The sequence below is a fragment of the Coffea arabica genome, chromosome 8e (genome assembly GCF_036785885.1).
Source record: "Coffea arabica cultivar ET-39 chromosome 8e, Coffea Arabica ET-39 HiFi, whole genome shotgun sequence".
NCBI classification, from domain to species: domain Eukaryota; kingdom Viridiplantae; phylum Streptophyta; class Magnoliopsida; order Gentianales; family Rubiaceae; genus Coffea; species Coffea arabica.
The window spans coordinates 52343084-52361009 of record NC_092324.1 but is presented as its reverse complement, the minus strand read 5'-3'; the positions used below and the strand labels follow the sequence as shown (position 1 = coordinate 52361009).

The 17926-nt window shown below is 37.7% G+C and overlaps 2 protein-coding genes across 3 annotated transcripts; both read right to left on the bottom strand.

Moving 5' to 3' along the window:
- Positions 1-114: 114 nt before the first annotated feature.
- LOC113703656 (cellulose synthase-like protein G3) lies at positions 115-5662 on the bottom strand. The gene is made up of 6 exons (XM_027225095.2): positions 4920-5662; positions 3394-3543; positions 3161-3286; positions 1873-2316; positions 1138-1485; positions 115-733 (listed from the first exon to the last, which is right to left on the bottom strand). The coding sequence occupies exons 1-6, from the start codon at positions 5517-5519 to the stop codon at positions 185-187; spliced, it is 2217 nt and encodes a 738-aa protein (XP_027080896.1). The 5' UTR covers positions 5520-5662; the 3' UTR covers positions 115-184.
- Positions 5663-10374: 4712 nt separating this feature from the next.
- LOC113703877 (auxin response factor 9) lies at positions 10375-15340 on the bottom strand. Of its 2 annotated transcripts, none has more exons than XM_027225368.2 (14): positions 14626-15340; positions 14388-14497; positions 14066-14161; positions 13722-13778; positions 13477-13629; positions 13283-13367; positions 13059-13149; positions 12768-12932; positions 12555-12668; positions 12382-12454; positions 12139-12292; positions 11407-12008; positions 11079-11266; positions 10375-10992 (listed from the first exon to the last, which is right to left on the bottom strand). In XM_027225368.2, exons 1-14 carry the CDS (start codon positions 14678-14680, stop codon positions 10854-10856), a joined length of 2082 nt encoding a protein of 693 aa, XP_027081169.1. In that variant the 5' UTR covers positions 14681-15340; the 3' UTR covers positions 10375-10853. The 2 variants fall into 2 exon arrangements, with proteins under 2 accessions (XP_027081169.1, XP_071917769.1); XM_072061668.1 differs by having other exon boundaries at positions 10623-10992; positions 11407-11936; positions 14626-14813.
- Positions 15341-17926: the final 2586 nt, after the last annotated feature.

Sequence of the window (17926 nt, the reverse complement as noted above, 5' to 3'; positions counted from 1 at the left end):
GTGTCCAGTTGTTCTAATTGCGGAGGTATTCCTTTTTCTTTAAAGAACGTAGCTTCCACCATGAATCAGAGAGTTGTCCATGGAGAAGTAAAGTAATTTAAAGCTATATCAGGATATTCTACAAGTATTCATTTAGATCTTTCTAATCCCGGATACATTAGCAACAAAGGAAAAATATCCCTTACTAGGTCTGGAGCATGAAAGAACTCATAACACAAAGACCCAAAGCAATAAAAGCCGAAATGATGGTGGTTTTGGTAGGCATTTTGCCTTTATCAGCTCTGAGGACCATGGCCTCGTAAAGTGGCAAGGAATTCAATACCGCGAAACCAGCAATAAACAACTGGACAAACAAACCATCCAAGTTTCCTCCCCTCAGCACCTCCAGGAAACCGCCAAGAAAGGCGATCAAATTGATAATTGTAGCCACTGATAACAGCAGAAACATTGGTGACGGAACCCCAAATTCGAATATCCCCTGACCATATCTTTTGCCTTGCTCATCATCAACTACTTTACTTGTGACATTGAAACCCTGCGTTGGAATGCCTACAAGTTTGGAGAAGAATTCAATGGTTCCAAACAGGTATGATGTTAGGCCTCTGATGAGCCACATTCTTTGTTCGTTCCACCACCTCTCGAATGTGCTTTTGGCTAAAATGAAATCGAGGCACTCTTGTATGTATGCCCCGAGAAATAAAAAGGCGTACAGGTAAAACCATGGATCAGATACCTGCAACATTGATCAAAAAAGAGATAATTAATGATTGAATTGGGAATTCAATTTTCAAGTGATGCTATACTATATAAGAAGCGTTAACTACAAACAGGCAAATCATGAACGTAATTTCTGGCTATTATCACGAGCACAAGTACCATCCTTGTCATTTGTACTTTCATGTCAATGCAAAACAGTAAGGTAGTGTTTGTTTGCAAAGAAAAGTGTGAGAAATTGAAGGAAAGTCGGTTTTTTTCCAATTCATGTATATGTTCGGTTGGCAGAAAATTTAAAATTTTCTTGCACTTTTCTTCACTTTCTTATATTTTGTGTCCTGCAAAAATAGGATTGAAGGAATATTGGTAGCTAGATACAAAAAATTTAGGATATGAGAATAAGCCCATTAAAAGCTTTATTACCTTGGGAAAGATGGGCATATTGTTGAGGAGAGTGAGCTGGGGAAGGAAGGCATAGATGGCGACGGGAACGGACCAAACAGGCCAGAAAGCATAATGGCCGAAACAATGAGCCTCCAGAAACCCAACTGCCTGGACCCCAAATGTTATTGGGCTATACTTGGAGAAAGCCACCTCCAGTAGTCCTACGGACCATCGCTTGGTTTGGCTCAAGGCATCATTTAGGGAGATGGGTATGTCCCCAAGAAAGGCTGGCCTCTCAGGATCGCAAAATGCTGACTGCCATCCCTCGCAAACAAGCCTATAACCAGTGTAGTAGTCCTCCACCAAAGAACCGTATTTGAATCCTATCTGCACATCAAATTGTGAAGTTCTTTTACCACCAAAGAAACAGCAAGCAAAGTATCACGAGTATAGAAAAAAAAAAAAAAAAAAAAACTTGGTTGCCTTATTCTGAACTTTTTCTTTTAAAATTTTTTTCCCGTGATTTTACGCGTTTAAACTGTCTATTTAATGCAACTGTATACAACCCAATTATACGACTACAATGAGATTCAGGGATTTGGGCCTCTCCAGTTGAACTTTTGTCCAATTGTGTGGTTTTCTTACCACATTTGGTATAAAATGATTTAACTTTAGTGCAAACGTAAATTTTGTCAACTTACACAACTAATTTACGACAATTAGATCGAGCCCGACAAAATCGGCCAGAAAGGCCTCTCACTCGACATTGCATACCTTAGAGCCCCAGTTGGTGTGGTTCTCGTAGTTGCAGCCAGCTACCAGGTTGGCAAGCTTTAAAATTTTTTCAGACGTAATGGGCTCCTTGACACCTTGGTCTGGACTCAGTTCTGGGATCTCTGGCTGAACACTTGATGATGGTCCGCCAAAGAAAGCCCGTCGAACGAAAAAGCATCCAGTGCCATAGTAGTTTGGGCCTTTCTGCCCATCCATGCCGCGAGGATTCATTTGAAATAGTGGCTTGAACTCACAACCATAGATGTCAGCCTTGTTCAGCCCGTTAAATACCTGTGGCAACTGTATGTAGCCGAGGTTGGGCCGAACTGAATGGTCCATGAAGAGACATAGAACCCGTTGGACTGTGTGTGGATCGTTGGAGAACATGTCGCAGTCCAGTGTGAGAATTACAGGTGCGTTGGTCAAAACTGCCGATACACGAAGCTTTGGAAAGAGAGACGAATAAAAAGAGTCGGTTAGGTTAGGTTAGGTTAGGTTATATACTAACGTTATATTTAAAATCGGGATTGTTTTAAAAGTAATAGGATCGTGGAATCAGGAGCAATGGATGCGTAAAATTAACGTCTTATTCATTTGCAGGCTTATATTTCCCGAACACATGCAAACAGATGTGAAAATGCAGTGGTATTAGTCAAAAATAAATATATTCTTTCTTCGACTGTAATTTTTAGGATTATATAATAAGCTCATAGTATAAAGGTTTAAGTCGCTCCGAAATTTATTTAAAATCTTGACTAAGAACTTTGAAAATAAATATGATTAATCTAAATTCACGAAATATAAGACGTCGAATTTCAAATTAGCATAACATCTTTCATTTTAGAATTAATTTTTTATACACCTACCTATATATATGGCAGTGATTTTTTTTTTTGTTCGCCAGTAGCTGTGGATGTATGACGCATGTGCATGATTTGAATTTCAAATTTGAATTCATATCATGTACCATGATCCAAACCTGCCTGCTAGTGTAAAAAAAATTGCATACGCACAAACAGAGTATAAAAAAGTTATCCTTTTTTTTAATATATATATATATATATATATATATATATATATATATATTTACAGCGTTCTAGTGATCTAACCATAATAATTTGACAAGTGTTAGTGATCCTACTAGGATTGAGACAAGAGCCAATGAGGATGTGAGGTGAGGGGTGAGGGAGGGTGGACGCGGAGTTAAGCTAGTTGATTGTAAAGCAGTTGGAAGAAGGATGCAAAATTGCAAATGGCACAGCTATGAAAAATTGCCCGACTTACGTACCAAGGCATTGAGGGCACCACCCTTAAAATGATGCGGGGATGTCTTGCTTTTCTCTCGGGAAAGGTAGATGAGATTTGGCATCGAATCTCCAGTTATGTCTCTGTCCTGACGACTGTCCAGTAAGACCTGCACAAGTATGAATGTGGCCGAAAAAAAAAAAATTAAACGTACGTATGAATTGAATGTGGAATGAAATGCATAATGTACTACTACGACTACTAATAATGAGTAACCTGAACCACAGAAGGATGTTGTTGTCGAGTGAATCCTGGAGTCCATTTACTAAAAGCCGTGCGCTCTTGCTCGCTGGTGATGTACTCATCCGCTATCTCACCTTTCGCCACCGCACTTTCTACCCTCATCTTCATCTTCTCATACATCATCTGGGAGGGACGCCACCCATTAGAAACATGCATGGCACAGAAGTATCTCAATTAAACTACTAGTACTACTTCACAAAATATAAATGCATTTATTTATTTATTTTTTGTGAGTGTATTCACAAAATTGATGCACATCTTCTTGTAATTTTCTGAGCCACACAAATTATTCTCATCCAATCAAGGTCGGGAACCGTTGAGGAACCATTAATGCCCGCTTTGTGCTGTCACCTCCAACGACTGCTCATCAGCGAAGGGCCAGGTTTAGATGGAGGGTTGGATCACATCACTAATTAGTAATTAATAGGTAGGACGGTCCAAGGCAGCTTGCCACGACCTCCTTTTTCTAAAATCTAAAACCAGCGTATAATGACCACAGCTTACTCTGACCTTGACTACTTCTCAGCTTTCCGGGAATGCAATAATTTATTTGGCACTTCTCAGCTTTCATGACGGTATTATTATTATTATTATTATGATCAAATGAAATGGCAGGACTTGGTCAAGCGTGACATTATTGACAAACAACAAAGCTGACGCTAGAGTTGCTTAGCATTATCCAGACCCTGCTGCCTTACACATTCTTAACTTCTGTTAAAGTATAGTGGTACGTACAATCATTAATTTCCACATCACTAAGCTAAGCATGCATTTGACTGTAGCTAATAATACCACAGAATATTCTTTATCAACAACCTACAGAGTTGATATAATTGGTGACAAAAAAAGGTTGATAGCAGCATGAAACTTGAACCAAATGGAACAAATACCTCGGGATACATACAAATGTGATAATGTGGGGTCACATGACATGATCATCCCCCTGTTGCCAAGATATCTGGAGACTGAACCGCATCAAAATCTTTAACCTTCTACTTGCTTATGAAATCCTTATTCGTACTAGAACAGAAGGATACAATAGAACTAGAGCCCCAGCTCTGATGATTTTTCATAACTTGTTCCATTTTTTTTTTTTAAAAAAAAATGAGTTTATGCTCATGATATTACCAATGCTTTCAGAAAATATTGCATGAGCAAGCATCATTGTATAGGATTCGGGCCTGAACTTTTGTCCAGTTTGGTCCAATTATGTAATTATCACAATATTTAGTGTAAAATAGTATGACTTTGATATACATATATATTCTACCAAAGTTGTATGAATTCAAACCAATAGTCACGAAAAACATAAAAAATTTTGTCAAACTCATACAACTAATTTATGATTATACCAAAGTTGTGTGAATTCACACCAAAAGTTACTAGAATCCGAACATGACAGAATCAAAACCACTTCGAGTTCAAAAGAAGGGAAATTTTGCAAATACAAACTACTTGAGAGCTGAAGACCCGTGTGCAGTAATTAAGATGTAAGTTACCTTGATATGTTGAGTTTTAGAGTTTGCTGAATAGTTAGAGCTGAAGTAAGCATCCGGGCACCTCTCCATGATGCTATTTTCCCTGCAGAAAGGTAACCAATGTCTACCAAATTTTGCACCCTCCAAGAAAGCAAACAAAGTAAGCTGTGAACCTCCGTCATCCGATACATAAACAGAAATCTTTTGGGTTGGGTAATCATAAGCCATAACTGATAAGGCCGTGTTAATAACAGTCAAAGGCGGCTCCTTGTATGGATCTGCAGTACATATAAATATGTCCAAAGCAGGAAAACTTTCCCTGGAAACCACTTTCTCTAGATTTTCAGGAAAAACTTTACGAACTAGTGGATTCATGCGAAAACACTGCGTCGTGGACCACATGAAAAAAAGAAAAAGATCAGCTATAAGCAAGGAGATGGATACAGAGATGGAAACTAAGGTTTTGGTCTCTTTAGATAGCGCGAGTGTATGGTGGTATAGTAGAGCTAAGAAGGAAAGTATGTAGATAGCTGCAAATGCACGGTTAAAGTATCTGCGACGCAAGAACCTGTGAGAATGGAGTGGTAATGGTGGTTTATGTTTTTCAGTGGCAGTCGCCATTGCTAGATCTTATGCTGCTATACTAGTCTGCTTTGATCGCGGGGACGATGGATGATATTAAACGCTGGATGGTACCATTTATAGACGGAGTGACAGACCTCTAGAAGTAGATCTCTCTCTCTCGATTTTTCCTTTTATTTATTTTAAGGACAATAGATGCATTGCAACGCTATCAACAGTTTATAGACGCCTCTAAGTGTCAAAGTGATAGCATCTGTAAAGTTTGGACAGCTGATTTTTTTTTAAATATATTTACTTACATCATTATTATAATTTTTAATATATTTTTTTATTTTTTTATCTCACATACATCACATCACATTACAAAAAATGCTACAGTAAAAATATCTCAAATAACTTACAATCCAAACAAACCCCTTATTTTATAACGCTTAAAATTGTGATCTTGATATTTTTCTTATTTTAAACCACTTTGCAAGTCCCTTGCTTGAAAATTAAAAGCACAAGAAATGCAATAATTGACTTTTGACTATAAAAAATACGTGAAAAATTATATATGATGAAATTTTAGGATGAAAAATTACCTCTTCAAGATAGAATAACAGAGAACTCTATTGCTGTATAAATAGTGTGATATCGAAACACTGTAGAATCTTTTCTCCTTTTTAACTAATATTTCCAAGAATTTGGGTTTGTATGTAAGTGTCCAAGAGCATGAAGTAGGTGGTTTTTTCGGAGAAGTACGTGCTCACAAAACTTTCCATTTGGATAGTAAAATTATTTAGAATAATTTTTTGAAACTAATACTGTAAACACTTTTTTAATATGATGCATATTAGATTAAAAAAAAAGTGATTAAAAAATATGTTAATAATATCTGCAAATAAACTTTTGTAAATAATCAACTATCCAAATAATTGGGAATACACCTTTTTTTAATTATTATTTTGTGTTTTTTCTGATTTAGTACGAATTAAGAAATGCCATCAAAGCAGAGCGAGAAGATAGAGAGAAAAACAACAATAATGTTGGTTTGGACTCTTTGAATGGAAGCAATAATGTTGGCTTGGTGGCTAGCGAGAAGATGGAGAGAAAAACAACAATAATGTTGGTTTGGACTCTTTGAATGGAAGCAATAATGTTGGCTTGGTGGCTAGCGCAGTCGTGAATTTACCCGCGGGACAAAGACCAGCCACGTAGAATGGCAAGTTGTGGGAGGTAGGGATTGAATCCCTGACCTCCAGCATCCCCAAAGAAGGGGATGATCACTGGACCAAATGACTAGTGGCATGTACTAGTCATTAAATTAGAATATCCCATTGAAGAAAAGTTACATAGTCTTTTTCAACGATTCCACATATAATTGAGACTCGAGCAGCATTACTATTTCAGTCAAGTCCTCTTAACAAAATATGTTTTAGAGCAAATTGATCTCCTAATAATAGGCTTTCCCAGGAAATAGTGGAAAAGAGTTTTATACGCTCTCTGGACAAAACGTCAAATGGACGTACGAGACTATTTTCACATGATATCCAATGTTCTGACGCAAAAATTTCGAGCTGAAAATGGTCAATTGAGTAACTGAGATAAATTAGTGGATCCCCTTAGATTGCTTTTGGACAAATTTTTCGATTAACTCCTGCATTTGTCTAAATTAGTGGGTGTGTGTGTTTCTTACCGTTAAGGAAAAAAAGAGTAACTGAGATAAATTGAATGTTATTGATAGCCTATGTCCAGTGAATATTACTCTCAATTTTCGTTTGGGTTGCTATTTTTAGAATTTTTTTTGAAAAATATGTTTGATATATATGAAATAAAAAAAGGAATTAAGAAATATCTTTATAAAGAATGTAAAAATTTTTCCACGAAAAATTACAATCCAATAGAGTCGAGGCAACTTTCTAGATGTTAGTTTCTTACTCACGACACGCGGCCAATACGAGTATTTTGTAATCTTGTGATGACAAAGGCGTTTTGTAATTATACGGTGCATGATATTAGCGGCCATGATTGGGATTTATTTCGGTTTTGGCAGTGATAAACAAGTTCAAATTAAGAATTTAGGAAAATTATAATTGAAAACGATGTCTTGCAAACAAACATAAGAAGGTGACAGAAATTCTGCATGCATGTAGGATAACGTGGTTTTGACTAGATTTATTGGAGGAGCTAAGAGGGCAATGAAAGCAAAACCCTTCTTTTTGGTAGCATCTGGAAAGCGAAATTTCATTTATTTACTTCAGGTACGAAATCAAAATGCCATTTATAAACAAATCATACAAAAAAAAAAAGGTTCTTTATACGTATGCTGCAAATTAGAATCATAATGCGAGTAAACGTGTCAAATTGTAACGAATATACGATGTTTGTTTGTTTTTCCTTTTGGGGTTGGGTGCTGGTTTGCCTCGTGACTTTCAAGACATTAAAATCGTATGAGGAGCACTTTTCATCAAATGGACAGCCATGGAACCCCAAATTAAAATTTGTAATACAAATTAAGAACACAGAGTCTAAAGAAGATTTTACAGAACAAAGTCAAGTATAATGATTTGCAACAGGGCAACCTGAAATTGGCTCCATCTAGTGATATGAGACATTCCATGCAATGTCTACAGGGTAATATTGATTAAATTCGTCAATGCTGGTGATTGATGGCTGAGGAGGTTTTGATCTATTTGCTAAAATTGAGATCCCACTTCTTCTGCATTAAAAAAAGTAATAATAATAATAATGATTAAAAAAATATCCAATCAAGAATTAAAATTTTGAAGTCATTTTGCTTGCTTGCGAGCCCTGCTCTGTTCTAGTTCTAATGCAAAGATTAATCTTTTCTACATCAACTATATATACACTAATGAGTGCAGATGCATGACAGCTAATCGCAATTTGAATCAGAACCTTAAATGTTGCATATGTGACACAGTGCTAGTTTATACGTTGTCAATATACAGAAAATTATAATTTTTATTCTAATCCATGCTTGAACAGGAACTGGGCCATGCATATGTTTGTAGGAAGCGAGCTACGTTGTATGGATCTGCATCAGAGATGACTCCAGTTTGCATGATTGAACAACCTGTGTCAAGGCCTTAGTCTCCAGTCGCACCCATCCGACATCCGATAGCTACAGCTGGGGGCAAGCGGAGGAGGAGGCACTGCTATTTTCTCTGTTTTTCACGGGATGCTGTCGGTGTATATAAAGTTATACGGGACGCGCAAACCGAAGCCATTGGCCTCAGCCTTCAAGTTTTGGATTAGTGGTAATGAAAAGGAAGGAGGAAAACAAAAACAGAGAGAAATAACATTAATTACTTAAAAGATTAGTCCCATGTATCAAGATTGTAGAGCTTAACATTGAAGGTGGACAGATAACAAATCAGCTGTTGGACTGACTTCTGGCTAAGTGAAACCGAATAAACAGCCTTGAACGGTAATATGAATATCCCTTGGGGGCCTGGGCCAACAAGATTCTTCTCTTCCGAGTCTCATAACACGTCCTAAAGTCCAAATTTCAATCGCATGTTGTTAATGAATCATCTGTCCATGCGGTCTCAGCTCAACGCAACTCAGCTCAGGTCTCAAAGTTAAGTCAATTTCGTTTCTGCACATTAACCCAGCAAGCCATCAAAAAAGATTTCTGGGGATTTTGGGTTTGTGTGGCCAACATCCGAGGTTCACAAATTGAATTATGATGTTTTGCAAATAAATTGACTAAGCCGAAGGTACCGGAAAATGTTTCTTAGATCCATGTATGGTTTCTCCAACATCCGAATTCAAAAGGAAGCAAAACATCCTGGAAATTATCATCAAGGAGACTCCCAACTAACTGTGATGACAACGTCTTCAGAAACAATCATCTTGGTGGTTTATAAGAGTTGGTAAAACATATTGAACAATTCCCGTCTCCTCTATGCGTTCGGCTGAGTATCCGTTTCCACGTCCTGTGCAGGAAAGAGTCCACCATACTTGCGTCATAGGCATCCGAAAGCAGACTTGACTTGAGTAATCCCTTGCTTGGTATACCGAAAATATATACACAAACGAAGTGTTTGTTGGTAAGAATGAATTTAGAGGAGTCACTTCATGTTGGATTGGAGTGGAAAAATAAATGCATAAAAAAAGGTTTCCATTTTTTGGAAGGGGTTGCAGGGAAATGATGGAGCAGCTTCCCAGTGTCATCACGAGCTGCTTAGCGTCCTGTCCTATACGGCTATACCGCGTCACTAGGGAGGATCCCTTGCAAGACGGCAAGGCGGCAGCCAAAATAAGCATGAAAAACCAGCGGAGAAAACAGAGTCCTCGTGTTCGTGTGCCAGTTTGCCTTGTAGTACTACTATTTTGTCCCGCGAAGTCAATTCAGGTCAACGCACCCATTGTCACATCCCGAAGACTTCTTTCTCTGATTCTATTTCTACCCTCGCCTACCAATCTTGAAATGTCTCTCCTCTCCTGATGCTATCCTACGTACCTCCAATTCATTAGGACTGAGGATCACGTAGTTTTCCACCTTTACAACATTAATTAAGGGGCCCCGAAATGACTGAAGCCTCCCTTTTTCAAATATCACCATCTTCTCTTTAGCGATTTGCACCTGGGCTCAGCCGCCACGAAATGTCTCGTCTGGTCTCCTAGTCGGAGAGTTTTATTCCTAAGCACGTTCCACACCGCCATGCATAGAATCTTCTTGTTTACCACTGGTCAAACAGTGCTATCGGTTCTTTTTTTAACATCTGGCGCACCATTTGTATTAACGTGAAGAAAAGATGCAGCATACGACCGTTTTCGTCGCCATTAAGGATGCAGTTTGGTTACAGGGAAGAAATAAAAGAGTTGATACAGCATTTGAGATATGTCAGATACGTGAGCAAAGAGAGAGTGAAGATAGGCAGTACACTGATTAAAAAGCGCGAAGCTTTTGATATTGAACTCAATTCAGTACACTTGCAAAGAGAAGCTTGCAACTTCTGAATCACCAGATGCAAGAATAAATCTCCAAACTTCATACATATCTACATATTACACCAAACCGCATTCACCAGAAACACCTTTGATATACACAAGGCTATAACCCTACCTCTTCATTAATAGATCCTAGTACTACGTACAGATACCGTTTACTCCGAACTTCAATCTAGGTTTGAATTTTCGACTGCTGTCAAAACTGGGCAGCAAACTAGCTAACAACTTCATCGTCGTTATTCCTCTAGGGGGTCAGACTGGAAAGCACTCTATCCACCAATGCCTACTATGACCACCGCCTCCTTCCACACCTCCCGCCACACAATAATTGCACGATACGAGAGGGGATAAGTAACAAAAGAGACAATAAGAATAAAGGGAGTGAGGGGCGTAAACAAAAGGGTTGCTCCCTACTCAATCTTCACCGTTTTCCCAGTTGAAAGTGGTTCCATCATTATCCGCAGAAGGTAGAGGAAGCTTGCTTCCTGCTCTCATTATCTTAACATCCTGGCCAGAACAAATGAAGATTCTTCTGACCATTTTACAGAATTCTCTGCAAGAAAGTTTTGAACTGTTACTCTAGGAGAAAAAGGGGGTTAGATTGCTAAATTAAAGGTGAACAACAAAAAGTAAACATACGGCCACGGATCATCTCCCATGAGCATCATATCCCCCTCATCATCTGTGAAGATGATTTCCCATTTGTTGCGAGGGCTAAGCTCTCCCTTGATTTCAAACATCTTTTCCAGTTCAACTATAAGCTCATTGTACCCTGTCAACATTGTCAAGTCGACTGCCCGGCCCACTGCAACTCCTTGCATTTGAACCTTTACAAAGGGTTCCAAAAGATAAAACAGACAAGAAAAAATGTTGGCTTTTAATCACTTGCAAAGTGAAAAAAATGCTCAAACACAAGATACATCACTAAAAAGGGCAAACCACTTTAGCCCTTCCAGGCATTGTATACCTTGGTACGACTCCTTGTTGAGCCACTCTGCTTGCTTTGTACCTCCTTTGATGGTAACTGCAGCTGCCCCACTATTTGATCTTTGGAATCCTTCGAGAGGTCAGATTTATGTTCAGAACCACAGCCAGATAATGTGTTTGGCAAACACTCTTGAGTGGTGACATTTGAGGCATTTACTGGTTTCAGAAGTTCTTTATCAAGGGCACCAGTTGAAGGACTAATCAGATCAATGCCAAACAATCGGCAGCTAGCAACAGTATCAGGCTTCCTGCCATCATGAAGATGAGACTGAGAGTGGTTGCTCAACTTTGCTGGGGTGGCTGAACAGCTGGTAAGGGTAGTCCATGCAATGGTACTTTTGCTTTCCATTTCATCAGCAAACCTACTCACAGAAGTATTTCCCTGGGAAGAAGATAGCCAGTCACCCTCTGCATGTGTCCTTAAATTACAGTTCCTGCTACCTTGGAGTTGACTACAACTAATGTCCATATGATTCTGATTTGCAGACCGAAGTTGGCTTCTGGGACACTCTGCAGTTCCATTTCCAAGAGGAGAATCATGAGGAGGATTCCAAACAGCTGATGCAGTTGAAGATGCACTTTCTATGAACACCAAGAAAGAAACAATGTTGCTTGTTGCAATTTATCTAAAGAACTGAGCTGTTGCTTTTTGCAGTTTATCTAAAGAACCCAGCGAGGATAAAGACAATTAAGTTGCAAAAGCTCATCTCACCAGGTGGTAGAAGTTCAGAATGTGATCGAAGCCTTTTGTTTTTTCCCGTTACTGATGGAACTAGACTTGTAGGTACTGCAGCAACAAAAGGTTCTATCTCCCAAGGTGAGACCCTTTCTGGTCTTGTTATGGATGCAGGTTCATCCCATTGAACCTGCGCATAAACAGAAAGCAAGTTAACCCCCAATTATTCTAAAAAACAGTAAGCCTATCGAAATTAGATGACCAGCTGGACGTATTGACCTTCAATGACCGCCATTTAGAATCTTTCCATTGAAGAGAAATATCTTCAACACCAACAATGGTACCACTAAATCTGATCAAAATATTAAAACGAGTAGTAAGAGAACGAGTAAATATTAGAAGATTTATCCAGAAATCATCCAACCTAATCAAGAGTATATATGCCATCCTACCTTCGTTCAGGAGAATCCTCCCCTTCAAATCGCATCTTAAACCTCATGCCCACACCAAAACCATTGTTAATAGACTCTAGATATTTGTTCAATCCTATGATGAACTGACTTGTCCTGAAAAATGTGGTTCCACAACAAAGGAATTAAATGTTGTTAAGAAAGGCTTTGCATGCAATGATAATTTCAAGTCCAAAAGAGGACATATATTTGCACCTTGGTTTGTAGTAAACAACAAAGAGGGTTCCAGTTGCAACAGCATGAGATGCGGTTGCAAGAACTCCTAGGTGCATGCTATGGCTTGAAATCACAGATGATGGCATAGAACTCTGTTGACGAGCAAAGCGTCTGACTCCAACTCGAAGCTCTCCACTTGCACCCCTAGAAATTTTTCATAAAGACATATCCATTATGGACAAAGAAAGATGTATTTCTAGATATCTATCTAAATATACAAGTATGTTCATGCATGTCTCTGCCTGATTCTATTCATCATGGGGAAAATACCTGAGAAATACAAAAGAATCTCCAGCTACCAATCTCTTAGAAGTAACAAATGTACTCCATCCTGTAGTAAGCAAGTGTCTCCGCGGTTGTCCTGTTCAATTACAGTCAGATGGACACAGATTTAGTTGCATGGTAGGTGACTAATCAAAAGTCAAATAAAAATTATCCGAAAGATGTTAATTGAGTAAACAAGTATCCTGCAGAACTGAAGAATGAAACGTCACCTCTGAATATATGTTTAAAGTGCCATTCAGTGCCATGAAGATCCTTGGCTACCAGTTCCTGTGTAGGAACTGGCTGTGTCATGTCCTAGCAGAAATGCAGTCGAGTTCATCAAATACTAGCAGGTATCAAGAAAAAGGCGTCAACTTTAGATGTACGGATAAAATTAAACATGCCATACACAATAAGACACTACCAGGGGAGGAAGGCATTCATTTGCATGCTTCCTAAGAACAGAAAATCCTCCGTGAGTGCTTGTATCGGAGGCAGTCAAAACCTTGCAGAAGGAGTGTACTGTAGGCTTCGGAGGTTCAGAAGGGCATGAATCAGGAGAAGTCTGCTCAGTGTGCTACACGTTTTAACGAATGGTTAAATTTACATCCAACTCAAATATGAATTTTAATTCAGAAAAAAAAAACAGCAGTTAAATTATGTTCTTACATCGGGTTCTGGTATCAAAGTAATCTGTGCATAAACCTCATCAGTTTCCTGTTCAGCCTATCGATAGATAAAAAGGGAAAAAGATTATTTCTTGCACGACTAACAGCTGCACAACTTTCTTACCACTGTGGAATTTAGGCGATGAAGAACACATATATCATGGTCTAAACTAACAGATAGTTCACAACAAAATTTTAAGCACTTTCAGTAACTAAAGAAAATTAAATTAGTCTCCAATCTAAAATACACTACCTAAAAGGAGAGGCCAAAGGAAAGAAAATTACAAGGGCAGTCCAAAAGTAGGTGGATAAATTAGATCATCAGATGATATATGGAAAGCATACCAGAAGCTGAATATCAACAACGTTGCAAAGAATCTTTGGGGGCAGACCAAACATCGGAATCCTTTGATTTAACTCCTGATTTGTTGACGCCTCCAACTAATACAAGCCCAAAAGGTGTGCGCAAATACGTCAAACCCCAAAAGGAGCAAGTGTGAACTTTGAAACATCATATTGGAGCAAAAATGGTTTCCCATAAAAAGAAACTTCAAAGCTCCTTTTCACTTTAACTCGTACAATCCCATCAAAGAACTTAAATTGAACATTTAGTTTGTTTTTAAAAAACAAATTAATTTTAAAAAAAAAGGGAAAATAGAACACTTACTTGTTCCATATGACCTTGTGGAAAATAGTAAACGCTCTCTTTAGGCTTTGGCACATCCACCAGCGGACCGGCACAGGCCTTCCATAGCTCTGTATACAGATCATCTTGACCTGAAAATCCCAACCCAAAAAAAAAAAACAAAGAAAAGGAAAAGAACAAAACACGTGCTTCAGAGAATTTATCCAGAAACCCAGCAAAAGAAGAGGAAGAACAAACTATGACTCAAATTGACATTGACCTTCGACTGAGCCATTGCTTTGGTGCTGCTGAATTAAAGACCCTCTACTAGCCATGAACTAAGGCAGACTTTTTGATGATGATGATGATGATGAAAGAAACTAGGAAAAACCAAATAAATCCTCCAACCCTCTTAAATCATGAACGGAAGCTAAAAAGACAAGCTTCCCTTTTCCCTAATAAAGTGAACTAGTAACTCGTGATACAGTTACACCATATTAAGAACAACAAAAACCCAATAAAACCCACTAAATAACAGTGTCATAAATAACCGTTACTATGGAAGTTAAAACTGCTGCAAGGGCTTTCGGAACTTTTCGCTTTACAATTCCAACCGACGGTGATGGAGAACAGTTAAAAATCCAATCTTTAGCCGTTAAAGTTGGTCGGAAAACCAGTTTCTTTTCTTTTCTTTCCCCCCCTCTATTTGGAGCTTCAGCTTAAGCAGAGGAACCTCAAAAAAGTTCCCTCCTATTCTCTCCCTCTCCCTCTCTGACTCTGGCTTCTGTAGGAGCAAAGGCAAATGCAAGAAACGGCGTTAGAAATCAGAAAAACAGCTTAATATACGCCCTGATTTGTTGCTTTCTCTCTGTCTATCTTGGCCTTTAGACTCAAACGTGGTTTGGTTGTCTGCTTTACTTTTTTTTTTTTTTTTTTTAGCTGTGGTGGTGTAGTGCGTATTACAGCATACCAGTAGCAGTACTAGTCCTAAGAGTGTGGGGACTGGGACGTGGGAGGAGCTGAGGTAAAAGGAGGGCTGGGGGAAATGTTGGGGCATGGGGGTACTGTGGCCTACTACTGCATGGATCTGTACCCCGTGTGGGCCCGTGGTCCCTGGACCACCCCAGGCAAATGCAAATGCAGGAGGCATTTCTTTTTTTGTTTTTTTTTTTAAAGTAATTTCCTAGGATTTTTCTATTTCTGATCGTCAAATATAGGAAGAAATGCTAAAAGGAAAAATGGCGTGCTCACTGTAAAACTTTGAAGGAAAATAAGAATAATGTTATAGACAGACTCGTAATTTTTAAAGTTGCGTACTATTTTTTCTTTTAATTTTGAAAAGGTTAGGTGCTGCTTTTAGTCCCCTTTTTTTTCTAAATCTATTTTGTCTCTTGTTTTATACTTAAATTTTTAAATAATAAAAAATAACAATTGAAAGAGTTTTATATATATATTTGTAGCTTTTAAAATTACTATTTATGTGATGCCACTAGAATTTAAATTTTAAAGTTCATCTTCTCAATTATGTTTTTGTGTAAAAGCTCACATCGCATTCTATTTTAATCTTGTGCCTTGAAGGCGCACAAAAAAAAGATTTAGGCTTATATTCAACTCACAACTAATTTTATAAATTTATTTCTATACCCTATAGATGTGAATGTGTGATTTTTATGCAAGTTTTCTGCCCAATAATGATAAGAGTACAAATCTTATATACACTGACAGCGTATATACCATCATCATTTGATTCATGATATGTGTGTAAAACTTGAATTTCAAATTCAAATTGTGCATAATTGTCATTCATCTAATGCTGATAGTGTATACACTGTCAGTGTAGAAAAGATTAATCCGATAAGATAATAATATAATCTCTCTGACAATGACAATCGTTGGATAACCTATAAGTGGAGTGTAGTTTGTTTTTTCGTAGGTGTATTGTCTTGGGCTAACCTAGCAAACCATGGGTAAGATTAATTTTTGAATGCAAATGGACGGTTACGACGATTGTTTTGTTGATGAAGGGTGGATTAGGATTACTATGTACTCCTTGGATTAGATTATTTTGATTTATTAATTAAGGGATATAAGTAGGCTTGCTTGACTGAGCCTTCCATGGGCCATTCTTTTGCATCATGGTTAATACTTTACTAATTAAACAATTAATGCTTCTTTTCCTTTTTATACGTGCTTTTATCATATCATGGATCAATTGAAACGCATGATTATTTTATTTCCTAGTGGAGACCGGCTAGTAATTAAAATCTTGTAATTGAAATAATGTCCTTATATTAGTAATAGTGGTGCACAATCGAGTTTTTTTTTTTGTCCTCCCCCAAAACTCGAGTACTCTCTTTATATATATCCCCAAAAGAAATGAAAAAGAATTACTTTGTTCGACAGCGTAGATGTCCCTTTCATGCTACATAATCTAGACTGATTATTATAAATGAAACCATTTACATGTTTTAGTACAGAAACAAAACAATTCACTTGACAAAGTTTTAAGACTGATAATACCTTTTTATTTGTAATATGACATAAATGGAACGTGTTTTGAGAGTCTTCAAAAAGAGGGGGAAAAAGAATCAAAATAATGCATACCCACACAAACCTCATTAGAAAGTTTTCGTATGTAACAGGATGCATGAAATTAGTTTTCGTATGTAACAGGATGCATGAAATTTGGTGTTTTCTTAAAAATTGAAAACGTCAGTGAATACTTTTTAACATATTATGTAAGTGTTAGGCAAAAAGTTTGTCATCAACCTTAACAAATGTAGTAAGGCCTGTTTTTGGCAAATAAGTTTTTTGCCAAATTTATTTTTTTTAAAAATTTTGTAACAACTTTAGTTATAATAATATCAGAAAACTCATTAAAGTTTTTAAATTATATAATTCAAAATATTTAAAAATTTACACTTTTTAAAATTTTTTTTTACAACTTCTACAGTACGTTATAATAAAATTTTAGATAAATAAAAAAAAAGCTCATTTATCAAACGGGCTGTAAACTGCGAAATAGAAAGAAAAAGCTAAAGAGATACTCCATCATCTAAAATTTAAGGTGATAATACAAATTTGATTGTTTAATATTTCATATGACAAAATACACATTATTATTGTTTACAAGATGCTCCCGTACGATTCATCCCGAAAACAGAATGAGTTGTCGTACAACGTTGTTAATCGGGCTAATAATGATAAGATTCCAAAACAGCCCCTGATCGTATTACGTTGAACGGCAGGAGGAAAGGGGCAAACGGAGGCATGGGGAAACGTGTAGCTGCCGTTACACTTTCAAAGTGAGTCGCCGTCCCATTGGTTGTCTGCTTCCCGGCAAGCAACAGGGTTGGCTCAAGTAAACCCGGCAAAGAATTCCTGCTCCTCTATTATTATTACTCTACAATTATTTATTTTCCGTGGATTTTCATAGCCTCACGTTTGACCTTTATTATATCCGAACCTCCTCAAATTTACACAAACAGCCTCTGATCTTGTAAGTGGACCCCTCACAACACGTGGGCACTGTTTTTCTTTTTAGTAATTGGTACTACTGGGCGGCAGGCATCCACCCAGCA

What these genes read in the sequence shown, in the direction of transcription:
- LOC113703656 (XM_027225095.2), bottom strand. Translation starts at nt 5,519, where the DNA reads ATGGCGACTGCCACTGAAAAACATAAACCACCATTACCACTCCATTCT. An exon ending in AACATCCTTCTGTGGTTCAG is followed by an intron (nt 3,287 to 3,393) that starts GTTACTCATTAT and finishes ATACTTGTGCAG; the next exon opens with GTCTTACTGGACAGTCGTCA. An exon ending in GTGGTGCCCTCAATGCCTTG is followed by an intron (nt 2,317 to 3,160) that starts GTACGTAAGTCG and finishes CTCTTTCCAAAG; the next exon opens with CTTCGTGTATCGGCAGTTTT.
- LOC113703877 (XM_027225368.2), bottom strand. Translation starts at nt 14,680, where the DNA reads ATGGCTAGTAGAGGGTCTTTAATTCAGCAGCACCAAAGCAATGGCTCA. An exon ending in GAGGATTCTCCTGAACGAAG is followed by an intron (nt 12,455 to 12,554) that starts GTAGGATGGCAT and finishes TATTTTGATCAG; the next exon opens with ATTTAGTGGTACCATTGTTG. An exon ending in ATGGGAGATGATCCGTGGCC is followed by an intron (nt 10,993 to 11,078) that starts GTATGTTTACTT and finishes ACTTTCTTGCAG; the next exon opens with AGAATTCTGTAAAATGGTCA.